The 18,861-nt window shown below is 34.5% G+C and overlaps 1 protein-coding gene across 1 annotated transcript in view; it reads left to right on the top strand.

The window, feature by feature from the left end:
* The window catches only part of ADAMTS20 (ADAM metallopeptidase with thrombospondin type 1 motif 20), a 166,573-nt gene extending 152,000 nt beyond the window's left edge, over positions 1-14,573 (top strand). Inside the window, exons 38-39 of the mRNA XM_039223448.1 lie at positions 11,236-11,340; positions 13,767-14,573. Coding sequence (XP_039079379.1) covers positions 11,236-11,340; positions 13,767-13,856 — 195 coding nt within the window. The 3' untranslated portion in view covers positions 13,857-14,573. The remainder of the gene's footprint in view (positions 1-11,235; positions 11,341-13,766) is intronic.
* Positions 14,574-18,861: the final 4,288 nt, after the last annotated feature.

An 18,861-nucleotide genomic window follows, 5' to 3' on the forward strand; every position in this document is an offset into this window, starting at 1 on the left:
TTATCTGTTTTTTTGGTATCAGGGATACTAGCAGCATAGAATGAACTTGGAAATTTTCCTTCCTCTTGTATTTTTGTGAATAGTTTAAGAAGAATAGACATTAATTCTTTGAATATTTGGTAGAATTCACCTGTGAAGCCATCTGGTTGTGAATTTTTGACTTTGAGCAGTTTTTTGATTATTGATTCCATTTTATTTCTGGTAATCGGTCTGTTCAAATATTCTGTTTCTTCTTGCTTTAGTTTTGGTAGGCTATATGTTTCTAGGAACAAAGAGACCAACAATTGATTTTGCTGATTTTCTCTTTTTTATTTATTTTATCAAATTTTAGTCTGTTCTTTAATATTTCCTTATTTCTGTTTGCTTTAAGTTTAATTTGCTCTTTTTCCAGTATCTTAAGGTGGAAGGTTAGATTATTGATATGTTTTTTTCTCTTTTGATATAGGCATTTACAGCTTTAAATTCCCTTTGTGTACTTATTTTGCTGCATCCTCTGAGTTTTGGTGTATGGTATATTCATTTCCACTCATCTTAAAGTATTATCCATTATCACCTGTGAGGTCTTCTTTGACTTATTGGTTCTTTAAGAGTGTAGTTTGGAGGACTCCTGAGTGGCTCAGTTGGTTAAGTGTATGACTCTTGATTTCATTTCAGGTCATGATCTCAGAGTCGTGAATCTGAGTGTCACATTGGGCTCCATGCTGGTCATAGAACCTGCTTAAGAGTCTGTCTCTCCGTCTACTGCTTGTGCGCGCTCTCTCTCTCTCTCTCAAAAATAATGTAGTGTTTGAGTCCCACATATTTGTGTATTTTCCCAATTTACGTCTGCTATTGAGTTCTTTCCATTGTGATTGGAAAATACACTTTGTATTCTCCATTCTCTTAAATGCATCGAGTCTTTTATGGTATAACATATGGCTATTCTGGAAAAGGTTCAAAATGTGCTTGGAAAGAATGTATATTCTGTTGGTGGTGAAATATTCTATAGATGTTTGTCAGGCCTAGTTGGTTTGAAGTATTGTTCATCTTTTCCATTTCCTTGTTTATCTTCTGCCTAGCAGTTCTTTTCACTGAAATTTTGCAACTATTATTGTTGAATTGTCTATTTCTCACTTTAATCTTATTTCATTTACTTTGTATTTTATTCATTTATTATGGGGGTTTTTGTACATGATTATGATTATAATTGTCATAATTTCCTGACACATTGACACTTTTGTCATTATAAAATGTTATTTATCTGAAGTAGCATTTTTCTATTTGTTTGTGTTAAAGGTCTAATTTGTCTGACATTAGAATGGCCACTCAGCTCATAGATGGTACATGATATATAATTTTATCCCATTTACTTTTAACCTATTTATATCTTTGGATCTTAAGAGCGTCTCCTATAGAGAGCACTTTATTGGATCTCTGCCTTTGAATTGAGTTGTTTGATGGTAGTGATGTGTTTGGATTTATATTTGCCATTTTACTTTTTGTTTTCTTTATGTCTGAAGTCATTTTTTGTTCCTCTATTCCTTCTTTACCGCTTTCTTTTTTTATTAGTGGGCTGTTTTTGAGCATAACATTTTAATATTCTTAATAATATTTTCACTATATTTTTGTAACATTATGCATTATGCATATGCTGGTGCATTTAATGGTGTGTCCCTTTGTTTGTCTGAGGCCCTGTTCACTTTTCTTAATGTGCTTTTCTCTCTGTTCTTCAGATTGTATCATCACTATTGATACCTGCTCAAGTTTGCTAATTCTTCTGCCTGCTTTGATCTACTGTTGGAGCCCCTATAGTGATTTTTTTTATTGTCTATTTTAACTACAGAATTGTCCTTTTGCTCTTTTTCTAAATGTAACTTCTATCTCTGTATAGATATTCTCTATATGATGAGACATTATTATCGTACCTTTCTTTAAAACATGGTTTTCTTTAGTTCTTTGAATATATTTATCATAGCTGCTTTGAAGTCTTTATCTGCTCAGCCAGACATGTAAGATCTATCAAAGGCAGTTTCTATTGCCTTTTGCTCCTGAATGAGTTATCTTTACCAGTTTCTTTGCATGTCTCAGTTTTTGTTGAAAACCGGGCATTTTGGGTAATGTATTTTAGTAACTGTGGACACTAACTCTCCTCTCCCCTCTAGGACTTGTTTGCTTGCTTGTTTGTTTGCTTAGTTCCTTGGCTGGGCTGTCTCAGTGACATCTATTTTCTCTGTAGTGTGCAGTCTTTGATGTCATTCCTTGGATGCCACAGCCGTGAACATGAACATTCACTCTGATCCCCCTGGGATGATAGTGTTTTTAGCTGAGATCTCTTTATCTCTTTCCTGACTCTCCATAAGTTTTTTTATTCTTAGTTTGCACATTAATTTTTTTTAAATTTGAATTCAAGTTACTTAACATACAGTGTAGTCTTCGCTTCAAGAGTAGAACCCAGTGGCTCATCCCGAAAAGTGCCCTCCTTAATGCCCATCATCCATTTAACCATCCCTCCTCCTACCCACCCCCTCCTGAAACCCTCAGTTTTTTGTCTGTATTTAAGAGTCTCTTCATACCTCTCAGAATGGCTAAATTAACAACTCCAGAAACAGTAGATGTTGGCAAGGATACAGAGAAAGGGGAACACTTTTGCACTGTTGGTGGGAATGCAAAACTGGTGCAGCCACTCTGGACAACAGTATGGAAGTTCCTCAAAAAATTAAAAATAGAACTAACCTATGACCCAGCAATTGCACTACTAGGAATTTATCCAGAAGATACAAAAATGCATTAAGTTTTTAAGCTGGTCTATATCTACTGCTATCACACTCAGCTCTTAGCCTCCATTAATTGCTAGATGATTGCTATATTCTTTCAATAACATCTTGGAGGAGTATATTACTCCATGGTCTGATCCAACTAAATTCAAGCCCTTTGGCCATGGTAGTATTACAGGTCAAGTCGGACCTCAAGAGAAGCCCTTCTTAACTTTCTCTTTCGTTGGTTCCCTCTGTTAAATTCCAATTTGATCTACCATTTTCCTTGTTACTCTCATTGAGCTATCACCACTCTCCTTTTAACTGCATGCCATTAAAATCTTGTTTTCAATAGCATCTTTAGGCTTGAAATTCACCTATGTTTTTTCTCAAATAAACTCATACTCCTTAGAAAAAGCTATGGAACATTCTGTCCTTAACATCTTGACTCTCTCCTGAGGAAGAAGCGTTGCACTAATTCTGTGGATCTAGGGATAGGGCCAACTTCTCAGAGTAACAATCCCACTTTTGAATAAGCAGGATGCTGAGTCATAGCAGTATCCTCTGCTCTTCTTGGCTTGCCATTCTCAGCATAGAACCTTTGCCCTACCAGTGATTCTGAATGGGCCTTGTGTTCTTGGCCAACCATGCCTGGGGTAGATCTTCTGTTTTATGAGTAGGGACTGAGTGGCAGATGGGAACTTCAGACTCTTAGCTGCTCTTGCCTGTAGTAGAGCTTCTGTGGCACAGAGCTGCATGAGATGAGAATTGCTAGCGGTTTGCCTCTCCCAGAGAGAAAACTTAACCCTTACAGAGAGCTAGAGAACTGGAGCCTTGTGTTCCTATAAGACTAACAGTGTCATCTTACTGAGGTAGGAGAGGGCAGGTCATGGTTCAAATGTCATAGACATTCCCTGTTCTTATCCAGGTAGAGTAGATATTTGTGAATAAATATTTTTCCATTTGTTGCATAACCTTAGGGTAATTTCTAGAGATCTTAAATGATTGTTGTATTTTATAATTTTTACAAGTTATGGTTGTTTTGTTGGGGAGTGAGGCCCTGGGGCTCCTCAAGTTGTCATTCGAGAAGCACTTCCTCTCTTGGCCATGTTTTTAAAGGTAGATAAGTTGGCAGAGAGGGCTCATGTTCTCATTCAATCTTTGAAGCTGGTTTGCTCTATCCATGTCCATTCTTCTCTTTTTCTCCTTCATTCATATCGGTCTACCACATAGTCAGTCTACTTCCCAGAGTGTGACTCTCTGACCCACTTCTTTTTTTTTAATTTTTTAAAAATGTTTTATTTATTTCTGAGAGAGAAAGAGAGAGCATGAGTAGGGGAGGGTCAGAGAGAGAGGGAGATACAGAATCTGAAACAGTCTCCAGGCTCTGTGCTAGCTGTCAGCACAGAGTCCAACGCAGGGCTTGAATCCACAAACCGTGAGATCATGACCTGAGCCGAAGTCAGATGCTCAACTGACTGAGCCACCCAGGCGCCCCTCTGACCCACATCTTCTATTCAGTTCTTCCCAGGACTGTCCTTACCTTGATGAGTTCCCCCTTCTGAAGGCTTACACTGTGTCTCTTCAGACACCTGTTCTAAAGTCAAGAATGTGTAATCTAAACCTTTTAGCATTCTCAGCAATTTTTTATTAGTATAGATTTTTAAAAAAATATTTTTTAAAAGATTTTTTTAATGTTTATTTTTAAGAGGGGAGGGAGGGATAGAGAAAGAGGGGAACAGAGGATCTGAAGTGGGCTGTGTGATGATAGCAGAGAGCCCAATGCAGGGCTCCAACCCATAAACCGTGAGATCATGACCTGAGCTGAAGTTGGACACTTAACCGACTGAGCCACCCAGGTGCCCCAATAAACAGAATGTTTCTTGTTGAGCATGATATTTGAATAAGAAATGTTGACACAGTCAGGTTTTTACATGATAATATAGTTATTTCTATTAATTTCCAGCTCCCTTTCTTTAATTTCTATGTGACCTCATTTTCTCCTATAATATCTTGAGGAAGTCATGTGATTGTAAACTGGGTAACCCCATTTCATAGTTAGGAGAAACAGATTTTCCATGCTAAACCTGTCCAAGATTCTTGAGAAAGTCAGAGGCAGAACCAGTACAGTAATAAAATATTCCTCTCTGCTCATCAAGGTGAGATGCCTCTCTCATGTGATTCTCCAGACATTTCTGGAATGCAAGGTTTTATTTCCCAAATTAGATGTTATTGGGCATCGATAGGTATATGCTGTCAATAGGAACTTTGCCCATCTATATTCATTCTCTATTCAGTTCAACTGACTGAGGTTTATGTTACCAAAAATACAAACTGTCCAGTATTCTTAGAGGTGTTCTGTCAAATATATAAACCAGATTCTGTGTTAAGTTATACAACATTTGCATGAATACTCTCCAGATGTTTGATGTCACAGAAAGAACTTATTTTGTTTGGGATTCATCAAAACCACATCCTCTGTTTGCATATGACAGGGCACTCTGGGACATGAATTCTAAAAAGAGAATGGATACATATGGCACTCTTTAGGGAAAATAAACTTTGCCACATTGCAGTATAAGATGAAGTTAAGAAGTGTGATATGACTTTGGAATACATATATCAAAAGGGAAGTAAAGTAAAACCTTTGGTACTTTTCAAAGAGCCACAAAAATTGGACAATAAAACAATGTATATCTCTTTAGCTGTTTGTAATTAATATTGATTACATAAGGGCAAAAGAAATAACCACATTTAGCTAATGCAAGTAGATCATGGCCAACAGCTACTGTGAGAATTCAGAGCCAGTCGTTAAATATTCTGAACATGTATTTTTTACCATCAGATACAGAGTTTGACACACATCCAAAAATATACTTTTTTGATTATACTGTTTAGATTATCTCTCTCCTTATTTTTGCCTGCTTGATCTGTCTTGTTATTAAAAGTGGTATATTAAAATTTCCTATTGGGTTTTCTTTCTTTCTTTCTTTCTTTCTTTCTTTCTTTCTTTCTTTCTTTCTTTCTTTCTATCTATCTATCTATCTATCTATCTATCTATGTCTACTTGCATCTCCTGTAGTTTTATTTCATAAAAGTTGCCGTGTTATTCAATTTATAATATTCATGTGTTATATCTTCATTATAGATTATGGTTTTTAGTTTTTATTTGCCATGTTTTCCCAATTTAAGACTTGAATTCTACTTTGTCCCTTAGGATTGCTACCCTCCTTTTTTATGTTCATTTATCTGTGTTTTTTTTGTTTTGTTTTGTTTTTTGTTTTTGTTTTGCCCATCCTTTTAATTTTAGCCTTTATGGATCACAGATCACTTTATTTTAAGTGTGTCTCTTACATAACAGATTGTTGGGTTTTGTTGCAAGCCTTTTGGAAAATTTATTCTTTAAATAAATTTTATACCCATTCACATTTTAAAAAGTTAAAATATACAGAAAAATTACCTTTTTCAGTCTAGAGTTTTAATATATGTACATCTTCACATTACCATCAGTATAATCAGCATATAGGGCAATTCCAAATCCTTGGACCTAACTTCTGGTAAACACTGATCTGTTCTCTATCACCACCATTTTGCCTTTTCTAGAATGTCACACAAATGTCATATAAATGGAAAATACAGTATGTAACCTTTTAAGATTGGCTCTCTTCACTCAACATAATGCCTTTGCGATCCATCTGTGTTGTTGCATGTGTCAGTAATTTGTTCCTTTTTTATTGCTGAGAATTACTCTATCCTATCCAAGCTGTGCAATTGTCTTATAGTTTTTCCACTCATCCATTGGGAGAACATGCGTTGCTTACAGTTTGGATAGATTATGGATAGAGCTAATGTGCACATTTGTGTGCAGGTGTTTGTGGGAACATACACCTTCATTTTTTCTGGGATAATTACCTGATGAATGGGATCATAAGGTCATACGGGATGTATATGTTTAACTTATAAAAAACTACCAAACTGTTTTATAGTTTAGCTGTACTATTTTGTGTTTTTACTAAGACAAAAGTTCTAGTTGCTTTGCTTCCCTGTCAGCTCTTAGTACTGTCAAGTTTTGTTTTCTGCTCCATCATGTTCTGTGAAATCTCATTGTAGTTTTAATTTACATTTCATTTGTGGTTAAATATGTTAAATACCTTTCATGTGCTTATTGGTCATCTGTGTATCCCCTTTGGTAGAGTGTTTTTCAAGTCTTTTACCCATGTTAAAGATTGGATTGTTCATTTTCTACTGTTTAATTTTGAGAGTTCTTTACATATTCTGGATACAGTCTTTTGTTACATAAGATATTTGCAAATATTTTTTTCCTGGTCTGAGCCATCTCTTTTCTTTCTTTTAAGTGTCTTTCACACAGCAAAAATTTTAAATTTTAACGAAATCAAATTTATCACTTTTTTCTCTATATGGGTTGTGCATTCAGTTTCATATTAAAGAACTCTGACTAACTCAAAGTGATAAAGATCTTCTCCTGTGTTTCCTTCAAAAATTTGCATGGCTTTACCCTTAGACCTATGGTTGATTTTGAATTAATATTGTGTGAAATCTAATGGATTTTGCATGTAGACGTCCACTTGTCCAAACACCATTTGTTGAAAAGACACTATTTTCTCCACTTAATTACCGTAACACCTTTGTCAAAAATCAAGCGGACCTATTTATGTGGGTCTATTTCTGTACTGTCTATTCCATTTCATTGATCTATCTATCTTTCTAACACAGCAGTGTTTATGATAAGTGTTAAAATAAGGTAGTGTGGGTTCTTCAAGTTTATTCTTTTTAAAAATTATTTCAACTATTTTAATTTGTCTTTTCATATAAATTTTAGAATCAGTTCTCTAGAGCTACAAAAATTCTCAATGGAATTTTTATTGCAGTTGCCTTAGATTGTAGATCCCCTTCATAATAAACTATGTACAATACATTTTAGAATTAGAAAACCATAATGATGTAATAAGACCACATGAACCCACCAGTGAATAAAAGAAGTAGAACACTAAAACTTACATCTACCTCTATAGTTCTTCTCTTATATCCACAACTACTTTTTTCTTTGATGAAGTCATTTCCTCAAGACATTCCAATTTGTTGAATTATTAGATATTTGAATTACCTTCCACTTGTGATTTTGCTATTAGAATTTTACATCTTATAGTTGCCTCATCTAAAAAATGTTGAGAGTAGAAGAGGAGGTAAACCTTGTACTACTTTGATTATTTTTTATCTATACTACTTTTAAAACACTACATAGCAGCTATGTTAAACTAATTTTTTTAAGTTAAAGGTTAGGCTTAAGGAGGTTTACATTTTAATCTTCAATAAAATGTGGAACTGAAATAATTTATTCAATCATTTATTCCTTCTGAAGTCCCATAGGAATGTACCAGTACCTTTTTTATACACCTGTAATTCTCTACAATGCATTACATTTATTTATATACATACGCCATTTTACTTATTTTACCCCCGTTTTAGTGAAATATGCTTGTCATATAACATTGCATTGGTGTAAGGTGTAAAGCTAAGGATTTGGTTATGTATATATTGCAAAATTATCACCACAGTAAGTTTAATTAACATCCATTGCCTCACATAGTTACAAAATTTTTTTTCCCTTGGGGTGAGAACTTTTAAGATATTTTCGTAGCAACTTCCAAATATACAGTACAGTGTTGTTAACTAGAATCATCACACTGCACATTACTTTCCCAAAGTTTGTATCTTTTCACCATGGGTGAGGACCCATTCCCCCCAACCCTCCCTGGCAACCACCAATCTGTTCTTCATTTAACAGATTTAGAGTGAGATCTGTCTTTGTATTCCCACGGTATTTGACACTATGTCTGCCACTCAGTTAATTTTGAACAAGTAAGTGAAATGTAATTTTACCTCTATCAATGTCATCTCAAATTTCAGATGAATTGTTTTACCATTTCTTTGACATTATATTATGTTGCTTTATAATGAGGACTAAGGACATAAATAGAGCTCATGAAAATTAGTCTGGAGAAATGGAGCAATAGATATTTCTAGACCAGCTGATTGTATTAATGGCCACCTAAGTGTGTCAGTAGTCAGTCAGATTTTTTCCCTTTCATTTCCGATGTATATACATTTGAATGCTTCCAAGCAACCTTAAGCAGGAGGGTAAAGAATTCAGGAAAGTGTAGGGATGCCTGGGCAGCTCAGTCGGTTAAGCATACGGCTTCAGCTTAGGTCATGATCTCATGATTCATGGGTTCAAGCCCTGCGTCAGACTCTGTGCTGACAGCTCAGAGCCTGGCGCCTGCTTTGGATTCTGTGTCTCCCTCTCTCTCTGCTCCTCCTGGCCTCAAGCTCTGCCTGTCTCTGTCTTAAAAATAAATGAATATTTTTAAAAAAAGAATTAAGGAAAGTGTAGAATGTTAGGCTCTGAAAACACCGAATGGCCCACTGGGGCACTCAGTAAGTGGCTTGTCACAGGATACATCACAGAATATACATCTGTTTTTAAGGAGTTTTGTTTGGTGAGAAGTCTACTTATTCAGTACAAAACTTGTAGCAGGTTGACTAAGAATTAGTTATTTACCAATATAAAATACCGATGTGTCTAGTATTAATGTCATTCATTATCATGGCATATGAAAGGCTTATATGTGTATTTTTGTATTCACATGCATGTAATGCTAAAATTTAATATTTGTAATGTTGCACTTAATTCATCGATTCAAAAATGCCGAGTACTAAGCCATATTCTGTGCTCTGAGAATATAGGAATGAAGCATATAGGTCATATTCTAAATTTATAACCAAATGATGTATGTAATAAGAATTTTTCTTTGGAATTTATCTAAACATTATTTCTTTACTGGGAAACTCTGTATATATCAAAACGGTGTTATAAATATATTTGAATTTCTATTTTGATTTTAATTAAGAAATAGCTTAGTTTTCTTAGCAATAAACTAAATTGATATATAATTGTTTTAGCAATAGTAATAATTCACATTATAAATATGTTTGAATTTTATTTCATCTTTGCTTTCATGACAAGATAATATTTTCAATCACATAATGTAACCCCTAATATTTTATCACAGTCTTGCTCAAGATTCATGAGTCTTAGGCTATGGGATATAGTGATGTGATCTACGAGCATCACTCTGAATCTGTGTGTATATGGAACATTGGCAATAAGCTTAATTAACATTAATTAATTCTATTTTTCAATGTGTAATTCTGTACTGCAAGATCATATAGATGTGTCAAAAATTTACCCAGTTTAGTCACACATTTTCTCAATTAAGAGATATTTAAGGTTTAAATTTTAGCAGAGATAGTCTGAAATAGTTTGACATGAAAATGGTTCTTGTGTCTTGAAAAGGCTTAGATCACAATGCCACTAGGGGGCTCACAGACCATGTGTGTAAATCCTGTGGCTTCATACACTTCTGGGCACTTTAAAAAGGATGTAATAGCTGGGACAATAATATTACACTGAATAGTTTTGCATAGGGAGTTAAGAAATAATATTTTCATGGCAACAGACAAGGGCACATTAATGGGAGAGTCCAAAAAATACATTAAACTGGTGTAATTCATCAGGGAAGTTAGCAAGAAGAGGTCAAAAGTAGAAATTAGAGAAAGGTCTAAGTCTGGAGTTAGTCTCTGTGAACACCCCAGCTGGGAGGACTTGCCGTTACAGGGACACTAGCTCTAGCTGTCAAGCCATTGAGTCCTAGAGCTGGACAGAATTAGTTGTGCACAAATAACATTATATGGTATTGATTCAGATATCTCATATTGAGAAGATTTATTTGTAATCAAGTTTTTAAAAACTTTAGCTGGTTCATTTCCTTTAGGGTAAGATTATATCAATATTCTTTCATTTTTTAAAGAAAGACCCTTGAAAAACAATTTGAGGTCTTAAATAATTCAAATTAAGCTGTTTTTATCAAGAGCATTCTTTTTTTGTTGTTTTTTAATGTTTTTTTATTTTAAAAAATGTTTTCATGTTTTATTTATTTTTGAGAGAGAGATAGAGACAGCATGAGCAGGGGAGGGTCAGAGAGAGAGGGAGACACAGAATCTGAAGACAGGCTCCAGGCTCTGAACTGTCAGCACAGAGCCCGATGCAGGGCTCCATCCCAGGAACTGTGAGATTAGGACCTGAGCCGAAGTTGGATGTTTAACCCACTGAGCCACTCAGGTGCCCTGAGCATTCTATTTTTTAAATAACATTTTTAAATTCCTATTTATTGATTTTGAGACAGATAGAGAGAGAGTAAGAGTGGGGGAGGGGCACAAAGCAAGGGAGAGATAGAATCCCAAGCAGGCACCACTGTCAGCATGGAGCCAGATGTGGGGCTCAAACTCACGAGCTGTGAGATCATGACCTGAGCCAAAACCAACAGTTGAATGCTTAGCCAGCTGAGGCACCCATTCACCTCCAAGATCATTCTTAAATATTTTATTTATTAATTCCACCTATTTTGTTTTGTTTACAATCCAGGGACAGTTCAGCATTAACTTGGCAGGAACTGGGATGAGGATATCCAGCACTGCAAAGTGGCTTGCTCAGGGCAGTTATGCCTCTGTCATCATCCACAGATCACAAGTAAGTCCTGCTGGACCAAAATGCCTGTTTGAAATACTTCTGTTCTGTGAACTAGCATTAAAGGTCCTCTACCTTAGATTTAGAGTTATGAAGTTAGTGGCTAATGAGTTATTGCACATATGAGCTATGTTACATATAATGGGGCATAATATTAGTCTATGAAATAAAGAAACTGGGTCCATTCTTATTAATGTACCTGTGTATTTTCATATGCATATAAGTTCATGGGTAGGCTACAGATACCTGAACCTGAAATATCAAGTGCCAGGTCATATCGATTTTATCTAACTCAAGTTTGGGGCTGCTGACTTGAAAGGCCAGTACTTCAAAAAGTGGTAGTGCTATCAGCTATACTTTAATTATTAAATATGTGGCGGTTTTAATATTTCAAAGTGAGGAGTAGATTTTTGGTTCATTACCTCACTGATTTGATTTAGTGATGTGGTGGTGTTAAAGCCATTTATCATTTAACATCTATTCTTTACAGTTTCTATAAGAATTAGCACTGTTATTTATGGGTGTATGTATATTTTCTGCCTTTATCTAGATAACATTGTACTTGGCTTTTACCTGAAGCACACATATTACATGTAGAACACATTTAATTTGCTAGTACAGTGCACTGGTACATACGCTTTATGAGATGACTACTTTTACTTACAGTTACCATGTCTCAGATAGAAGGACTCTGTCTACAGTAAATCAGGATCTATGTTATAAGTGTTTTCACTTGTGTTTCTCATAAGTCAGCACCATCAACAGCCCCTGCGCATTCGATTTTATGGTTTTTCTTTCTTTTGATAAAAGTTACTTTTGTTATACTCCTACTTGTATCAATATTATTTGTAAGTGAAATTCAATTTTGTAATAGTCATAGTTACTAAGACTCTATTTCTGAAGACTGTGAAACTGAGTTTTAATTAACAATTAAAGAATTTAAATTTTTAACATTTCTGTCATTTGGGTCAGAGGTAGACTTTTAGAACAAATAGCTGTTTTAAAATATTTATTTGGCGTATTTAGATCTCAACACTTTTGGTAGAACAAGTGGGAATAAATTAATTACTTGAAATATATTCTGAGCAGGTCTCAGTGCAAAGAGCTCAATAGAATATTTTGACCTTATTTACCCAGCTTTTAGATACCTTTTGGTTAACTGTAAAGAGGTCACCAGTAGGTATGAATATTTAGTACAGTCACTCCTTTTGCTTCTTTTTAAGTTCCATCCTAAAGCTTAATTATTCAATCGACTGAGAATTTCTATCTTGATCATAAATATTGCACATGAAAGCGTTTCCTGAAACCTGAGGCCTGGTGTGAAGCTGCGATGGTGGAACCCCATGGGGACACATGGAAATGCAAACGTATTTTCATTTGCCAGGACATTTTATCAAGATTAGCTTTTTACTTAAACAATCTGGGAAGAGGAATGTATATAAATGGGAATTTCTACTGCCATTCCCTTCTTCTCTGTTTACCTAGATTCTTAAGAGTTAAAAAGCTTCTGAAAGGAAAGACAACTTAAAAAGCCCCTGATCTCAAAACAGTCGTTACCCCAAACTGTTCTAGGAACTCACTTTCCTTCTCTGCCCTCTCTCTTAGCACGAATAACAAAAGAAAACAAAACCCCCAAACAAAACAAATAAACAATGCTTATTTCCTCCAGAAACTCATATAGGAGCTCAAACTATTTTTGCCTCGTCCTATCAAAATGTCTTCAGTCTTTTGAGTTTTGGGCCAAAGATGGAAAGCAGTCTAGAGAGAATATGTGTCACACCCCATTCGCCAGCCTCTGTCTACCTATCTGTCTACATGTTTCTCAGTGAATGGCTCTGCTTTTCTTAAAAGAGGCAGAAAAAAAAGAAGAATCTCCCTTCTTAGTCCTTTTCTAGTTATGATTACTGCTTTTAGTCCAGTTTTATCCATTTTATCACCTTCTCACCTTCTATAATTCTCTTCAAACTGCTTTTGTAATACTCCTATGATATGTTTAAGGTTAATGGGGGAGCATATGACTCATATGCAGTTAAGGTCAAGTTTGTATAATATATTTTTTACCTAGCCTTTGAGACTCTTATATAAAATCATGTAAATATTGGACAGCAAACTGGGAGTGGTTTTAACAAGCTCACTGAAGCAAATAGACACCTCGATTAAAAAACATGTGGATTGAGACAAATTGTCTAAATTATAGTGTGGTTTATAATCAAGTAGCTAATGTGAATCTCAGATTATTCAATTCCCATGACCGCAGATTTCAAGTAAGCCAGAAATGGTATGATCCTTGACCTCAAATATAATTGTTATAGGGAATTTTGGCTAATGATTTCATCCTCATGATTCAAAACATTTGCTTTTTCTGCCTGTGTGCACAGATGCCAGCTTGTGTACAGTTCTCCTCTATTTCTGCTTCTTCCTATTTTCAGGATGGAACCAAAGTCTATGGGAGATGTGGAGGGTTCTGTGGAAAGTGTATTCCTCACACGACTACTGGTCTCCCGATTCAAGTAATATGAACATTCAGAAACGGGAAGTATGGGATATTCTCTGGAATATCTGAGAATAACTGGTGCTCATTTCTTTACGCTTCCCTTCCTGAGATTTCCACGTCCAAAATGTCTGTGTCTTTTCTTTTCCTTTTTTTTTTTTCGGGGTGCTCATCAGGGAATCAAATCATTGCTTAATTTTTCCAAAGTCTTCAAAATAAGCTTAACAAATGTGTGATTCTAATCAGGATCTTTTTAAAAGGACACAGTAGTTTATGGTAGAGTATACTGAGATATTTGATGAATCATGCCAAGATAGTGTTACTGTTAATAAACTGCTTGGACTGGATCACAGTTGTATTATACCTATAATCGCACATATAAATCTCAACTCAGTACTGAACTGTACAATGAAATGTTTATTCTACTTGTTAAAATGGAACAAGTAAAAATAAGGAAAATAAATCTATTTAAAATGACTATAAACATTATTAAATCTATCAGGTGAATAGCAAATCCATAGTCACATCAAAAAGTACATAGCCATTATACTTTCTACTGATACAGCTTAGATACCTTGTTTTATATTTCCTTTAATTTTTAATTTGTGGGTTATGGTGCTTCAAATAAAAAAGATCCTTCTAAAAATGCAGTACACTTTTATATTAAAAATGTATGCTCGGGTTAAATACTAAATATGAAAATTTGTGGGTATAACACAGAAGATATGATATGGCAGAATTTTACTTAAACCACCTACCTCTAATTTGATTGTACGTATAAGAGCAATATATTGTTTCTATCATGTTTATATTCTGTCTCAATAACTCATATATGTATATATTTACTCTTAAAAATCTATTTTCTCAAAGTTATGTACTGTATTTTATTAACCAAACAGAGAAATGAGAATAATTGAAATTTTAGAAATCCCATTTTGGTAAACAAAATTATGTTTACATATGCAAAATTTTTATTAGAGATGTTCAAGTGATTTTATATCTGAGGTTCTCAAAGCCAAAAAGTAAAAGATAGTATATAAAAAATAACTATTCATGGGCAAATTCTCAGGTATTTAGAGATTTTTTCAGGTGAATAATTTGTGTACTATATGTGATTTTAAAAGAATCATAGACAAATAATATTTTTCTATGGCAACTTACTCTGTAAACCAAAAACATGAATCTACTAATAGACTTTTGCCAGTAAATAGTAGTGTACTAGTTTCACCCACAAAGATTTTTTCCCAAACATTTATTATTATTTATTTTTCCCCAAACACTTTTTTCCCAAACATGTATTGTACCATTATAAGGTACTAAGGCAATTTTGTGCCAGTGTGGTTAGATAAACATTTAGGGATCTCTGTATCAGAAGTGAAGTATTTTGCACTATGTGCCTTAAACCAGTTACAAATCGTTAATACAAAATGTGTAACATTTTCTAGAAATGTTTTCATTCATAATTAAAATCTTGTAACTTATAAACATTTAATTAATAAACATACTTGTGTGATACATTAGCATTTTGTTTTCATTTTCCTTAAATGCAAAAGAACGAGTCCTCCACCTGAAAAGTCTACAACCCTAAAACCATTTCAGAAACTCCAAGAACTTTTTGTTTAAATTGTTGCAGTTGGGATGGAAAGGACTCCTATCTTTGTTCACCCATCCCACGGCAGAGGGAATATGGGCAGGAAGCTGACAAAAACTTGCACTGCCTTTAAAAGCTTTTGTTTGGGGCGCCTGAGTGGCTCAGTCGGTTAAGCGTCCGAATTTGGCTCAGGTCATGATCTCAGAGTTCGTGGGTTCGAGCCCCACATCGGGCTCTGTGTTGACAGCTAGGTCAGAGCCTGGAGCCTGTTTCAGATTCTGTGTCTCCCTCTCCCTCTGATCCTCCCCTGCTCATGCTGTCTCTCTCTCTCTCTCAAAAATAAATAAAACATTTTTTTAAAAAAGCTTCGGTTTATACAAGGGGTACCATGTCTACTCATATTCAATTGGCCAAGTTAAATCACATGACCAAATCTCAGTCTCTGGGACAGGGAAATATATTCTTCCCACAGGGCAGGATGCTAGGCACAGGCAAGTGGGTGAGGACTTAGAATTCTCTCCCAAGGGGAGGGAGCAGGCCCTTGTAAACAGTAATACATTTTACCCATTCATCTTCAGCCTTCTTGGAAATTGTTAAAGTACTACCCAAAGCAGTTAAATCAATTTAAATTTCCACTGTAGAAATTTTGGAGTATCCACTGAGTTTGTATTTTGAGTATCCATTTAGAATATCTATTGGGTATCCATTTAGAGATATCATATCATTGAGGAATTACACAATGATTTTTTTAAAATCTGATTTGCTGAGATATAGCATAGTATTTCATTGTTTGAATATTTATATTTATCTCATTACTAGATTGGATGAGGATTCTTTTATATCCACTTTGCCATTAAGTTTCTTTTTCTGAGAATTGCTTATTTTTATTCTCTTTGCTTCTCTTCTCTCCCATCTTTCCTACCTTCTCATATCCGCCAAACCCACCCCGTACTTCATTTTAAAAAATGAGGGAATAAAGCAGTTTTATGTGAATGTGATTTAAACCATTTGAGAATCTCTTCTCAAAAAAGCATGTTTTTGATTCTACCTTAAATTACTTGCAAATATTAATATGTACTGTATACTAATTCCTATCCTTGCTTATCCTTGAAGATGAAGCATTCTCTACATGTATTTTATCCATTTCCCCCACTCTTTAAGGAGCAATGATTTTTTCCTGCTCATGCTGAAGGCCAGTCCCCCAACCTCTGCTCTTGATTTCTTCTCTCTGTGAATTCTCCAAGACCTCTTCCCACAGATTTTTTTCTCTCCTTCCCTTTCTCTCTCCAGTGGCTCCTTCTCTTCATCCAAAAATAATAAAAAGGTGTTCAATTCTTTCCACTTTATTTGTATCATTTTTATTGAACCGACTGAGTCACCCGGGTGTCCCGATTGAGATTTTTTCTAATCATAGCTTCAGTTATTATTCTAACTCTAGTACTGATAATTATTAATTATTAATATATGCTAATATTGATATTCCATTATTAATGTTAAATCCTTCAACTATAATTGTGGATTTTTCTATTTCTCCCATTAGTTCTGCCAAATTTTGTCATGAATTTAGAAGCTCTGCTATTAGGTACCTATATGCTTATGAGTGTTATGTCTTCCTGATGAATTGACACTGTTATCCTTATGAAATGTTCCTATAATCTCTAGTAATACTCCTTCTCTTAAAGTTTTCATTGGTTGTAAAATAACTACATCAGCTTTCTTTTTTGATTAATTTTTTTTTTAACATTTTATTTTATTTTTTGAGAAACAAAAAGAGACAGAGAGAAACAGAACACAGCAGTGGAGGGGCAGAGAGAGAGGGAGACACAGAATCTGAAGCAGGCACCAGGCTCTGAGCTGTCAGCACTGAGCCTGTCATGGGGCTTGAACCCATGAACAAATCTGATGTTCAAATGACTGAGCCACCCACGCGCCCCCATCAACTTTCTTTTAATTAGCATTTGCATGATACATCTCTTGCCATCCTTTATTTTTAAGCAATGTATCTTTATATTTTAAATGTCTTTTATAAATAGCTTATATTTGTTCTGTGTTTCTATTTTTAAATCCAGTTTGACTATTTTTTCCTTAAAGAACGTAAGACCATCTGTATTTCACGCAACTATTAGTATGGTTGTATTTAAGTCTACCATCTTGTTTGTATTCTATTTGTCTCATACATTCTTCTATTATTACTCCTTCTCTACCTTCTTTTGAATTAATTGCTTTTGTATCCAATTTCACATTCTCTTTTTATGTTACCCCCTACTTTTATTTAATGTTCGCTTTAGGGATTCCAGTATATATTCCTAACCTATCACAATCTACCTCAAATGTTATGAACCCAAAATACATTTTATATAGATTTTTGTTTTAGCCAAGTGTCTTTTAGAATAAATAAGATAATATAAAATTATTCCTTATATATATCCTCATATTTATTATTTCCTGCCCTTTTTTCTTTCCCATAGATCTGAGTTTCTTTCTATTATAATTTCTCTCCAGTTTGAAGAACGTTCTCCATAATTTCTTACAGTTTGAGTCCACTGGCACAAGTTCAGCTTTCATTTATCTGACTGTCTTTAATCCACCTTCATAGTTTTAAACTTCATCTATAAATGTTGACACAATTTAAAACTTACAACATATACGAATAGCACAAATAGTTACCATATGTCCTTTAGCTGGATTCACTAATTTTTAACATTTTTCCGCATTTGCTCCATCAGCCTGCCTTTCTCTTTTTATATACACATATAGATATGCACGCAGACATACATATACACATATTATTTACTCTTCGTAAGTTGAGAGTAGTTGATTATCTCATGACATTTTACTCCGTAATACTTTAGTATGTATTTGTTAAGGAAACAGATATTCTATAACAATCACAATACAGTTATGAAATTTAAAAATTTCACCACTTAATTTCTAAACAGAATTTAAAACACACCATTCATTTTGGGTCTGCTAGTGGTAGGAATGATGATTGGAGTGAGTGTCATGCTTAATTGGCTCTTCTCTCATATCCCACTCTTCATCTTAAGTTATCTCACATTATTCAACATCTCAAATGCTTGATTTTCTCTCAAATGTAGGCTTAGTGTGACCTCCTCCATAAGAATTTCCTGGACTATTCTCTCTGGATTTTGTATTTAAAATTTTGCACATATTCTATTACTTGTCTCTGTTATTATTTGCTACTTTGTCTATGATTAGGGCTTTGACCACTTATCCTATCTGCTCTCCATGACTGTTATTGAGTAAAAATTAGCACTTATTTAGCTATTATTTTGTGCCAAATATTGAGAGACATTTGACATCCTTATCTGATTTAGTCTTTAAATTTTTTTTAATGTTTATTTATTTTTGAGAGAAAGAGAGAGACAGGCAGAGTGTGAGCATGGCAGGCAGAGGGAATAGAGATACAGAATCTGAAGTA

Source organism: Hyaena hyaena, unplaced genomic scaffold (assembly GCF_003009895.1).
Source record: "Hyaena hyaena isolate Hyena2069 unplaced genomic scaffold, ASM300989v1 scaffold_1345, whole genome shotgun sequence".
NCBI lineage: Eukaryota > Metazoa > Chordata > Mammalia > Carnivora > Hyaenidae > Hyaena > Hyaena hyaena.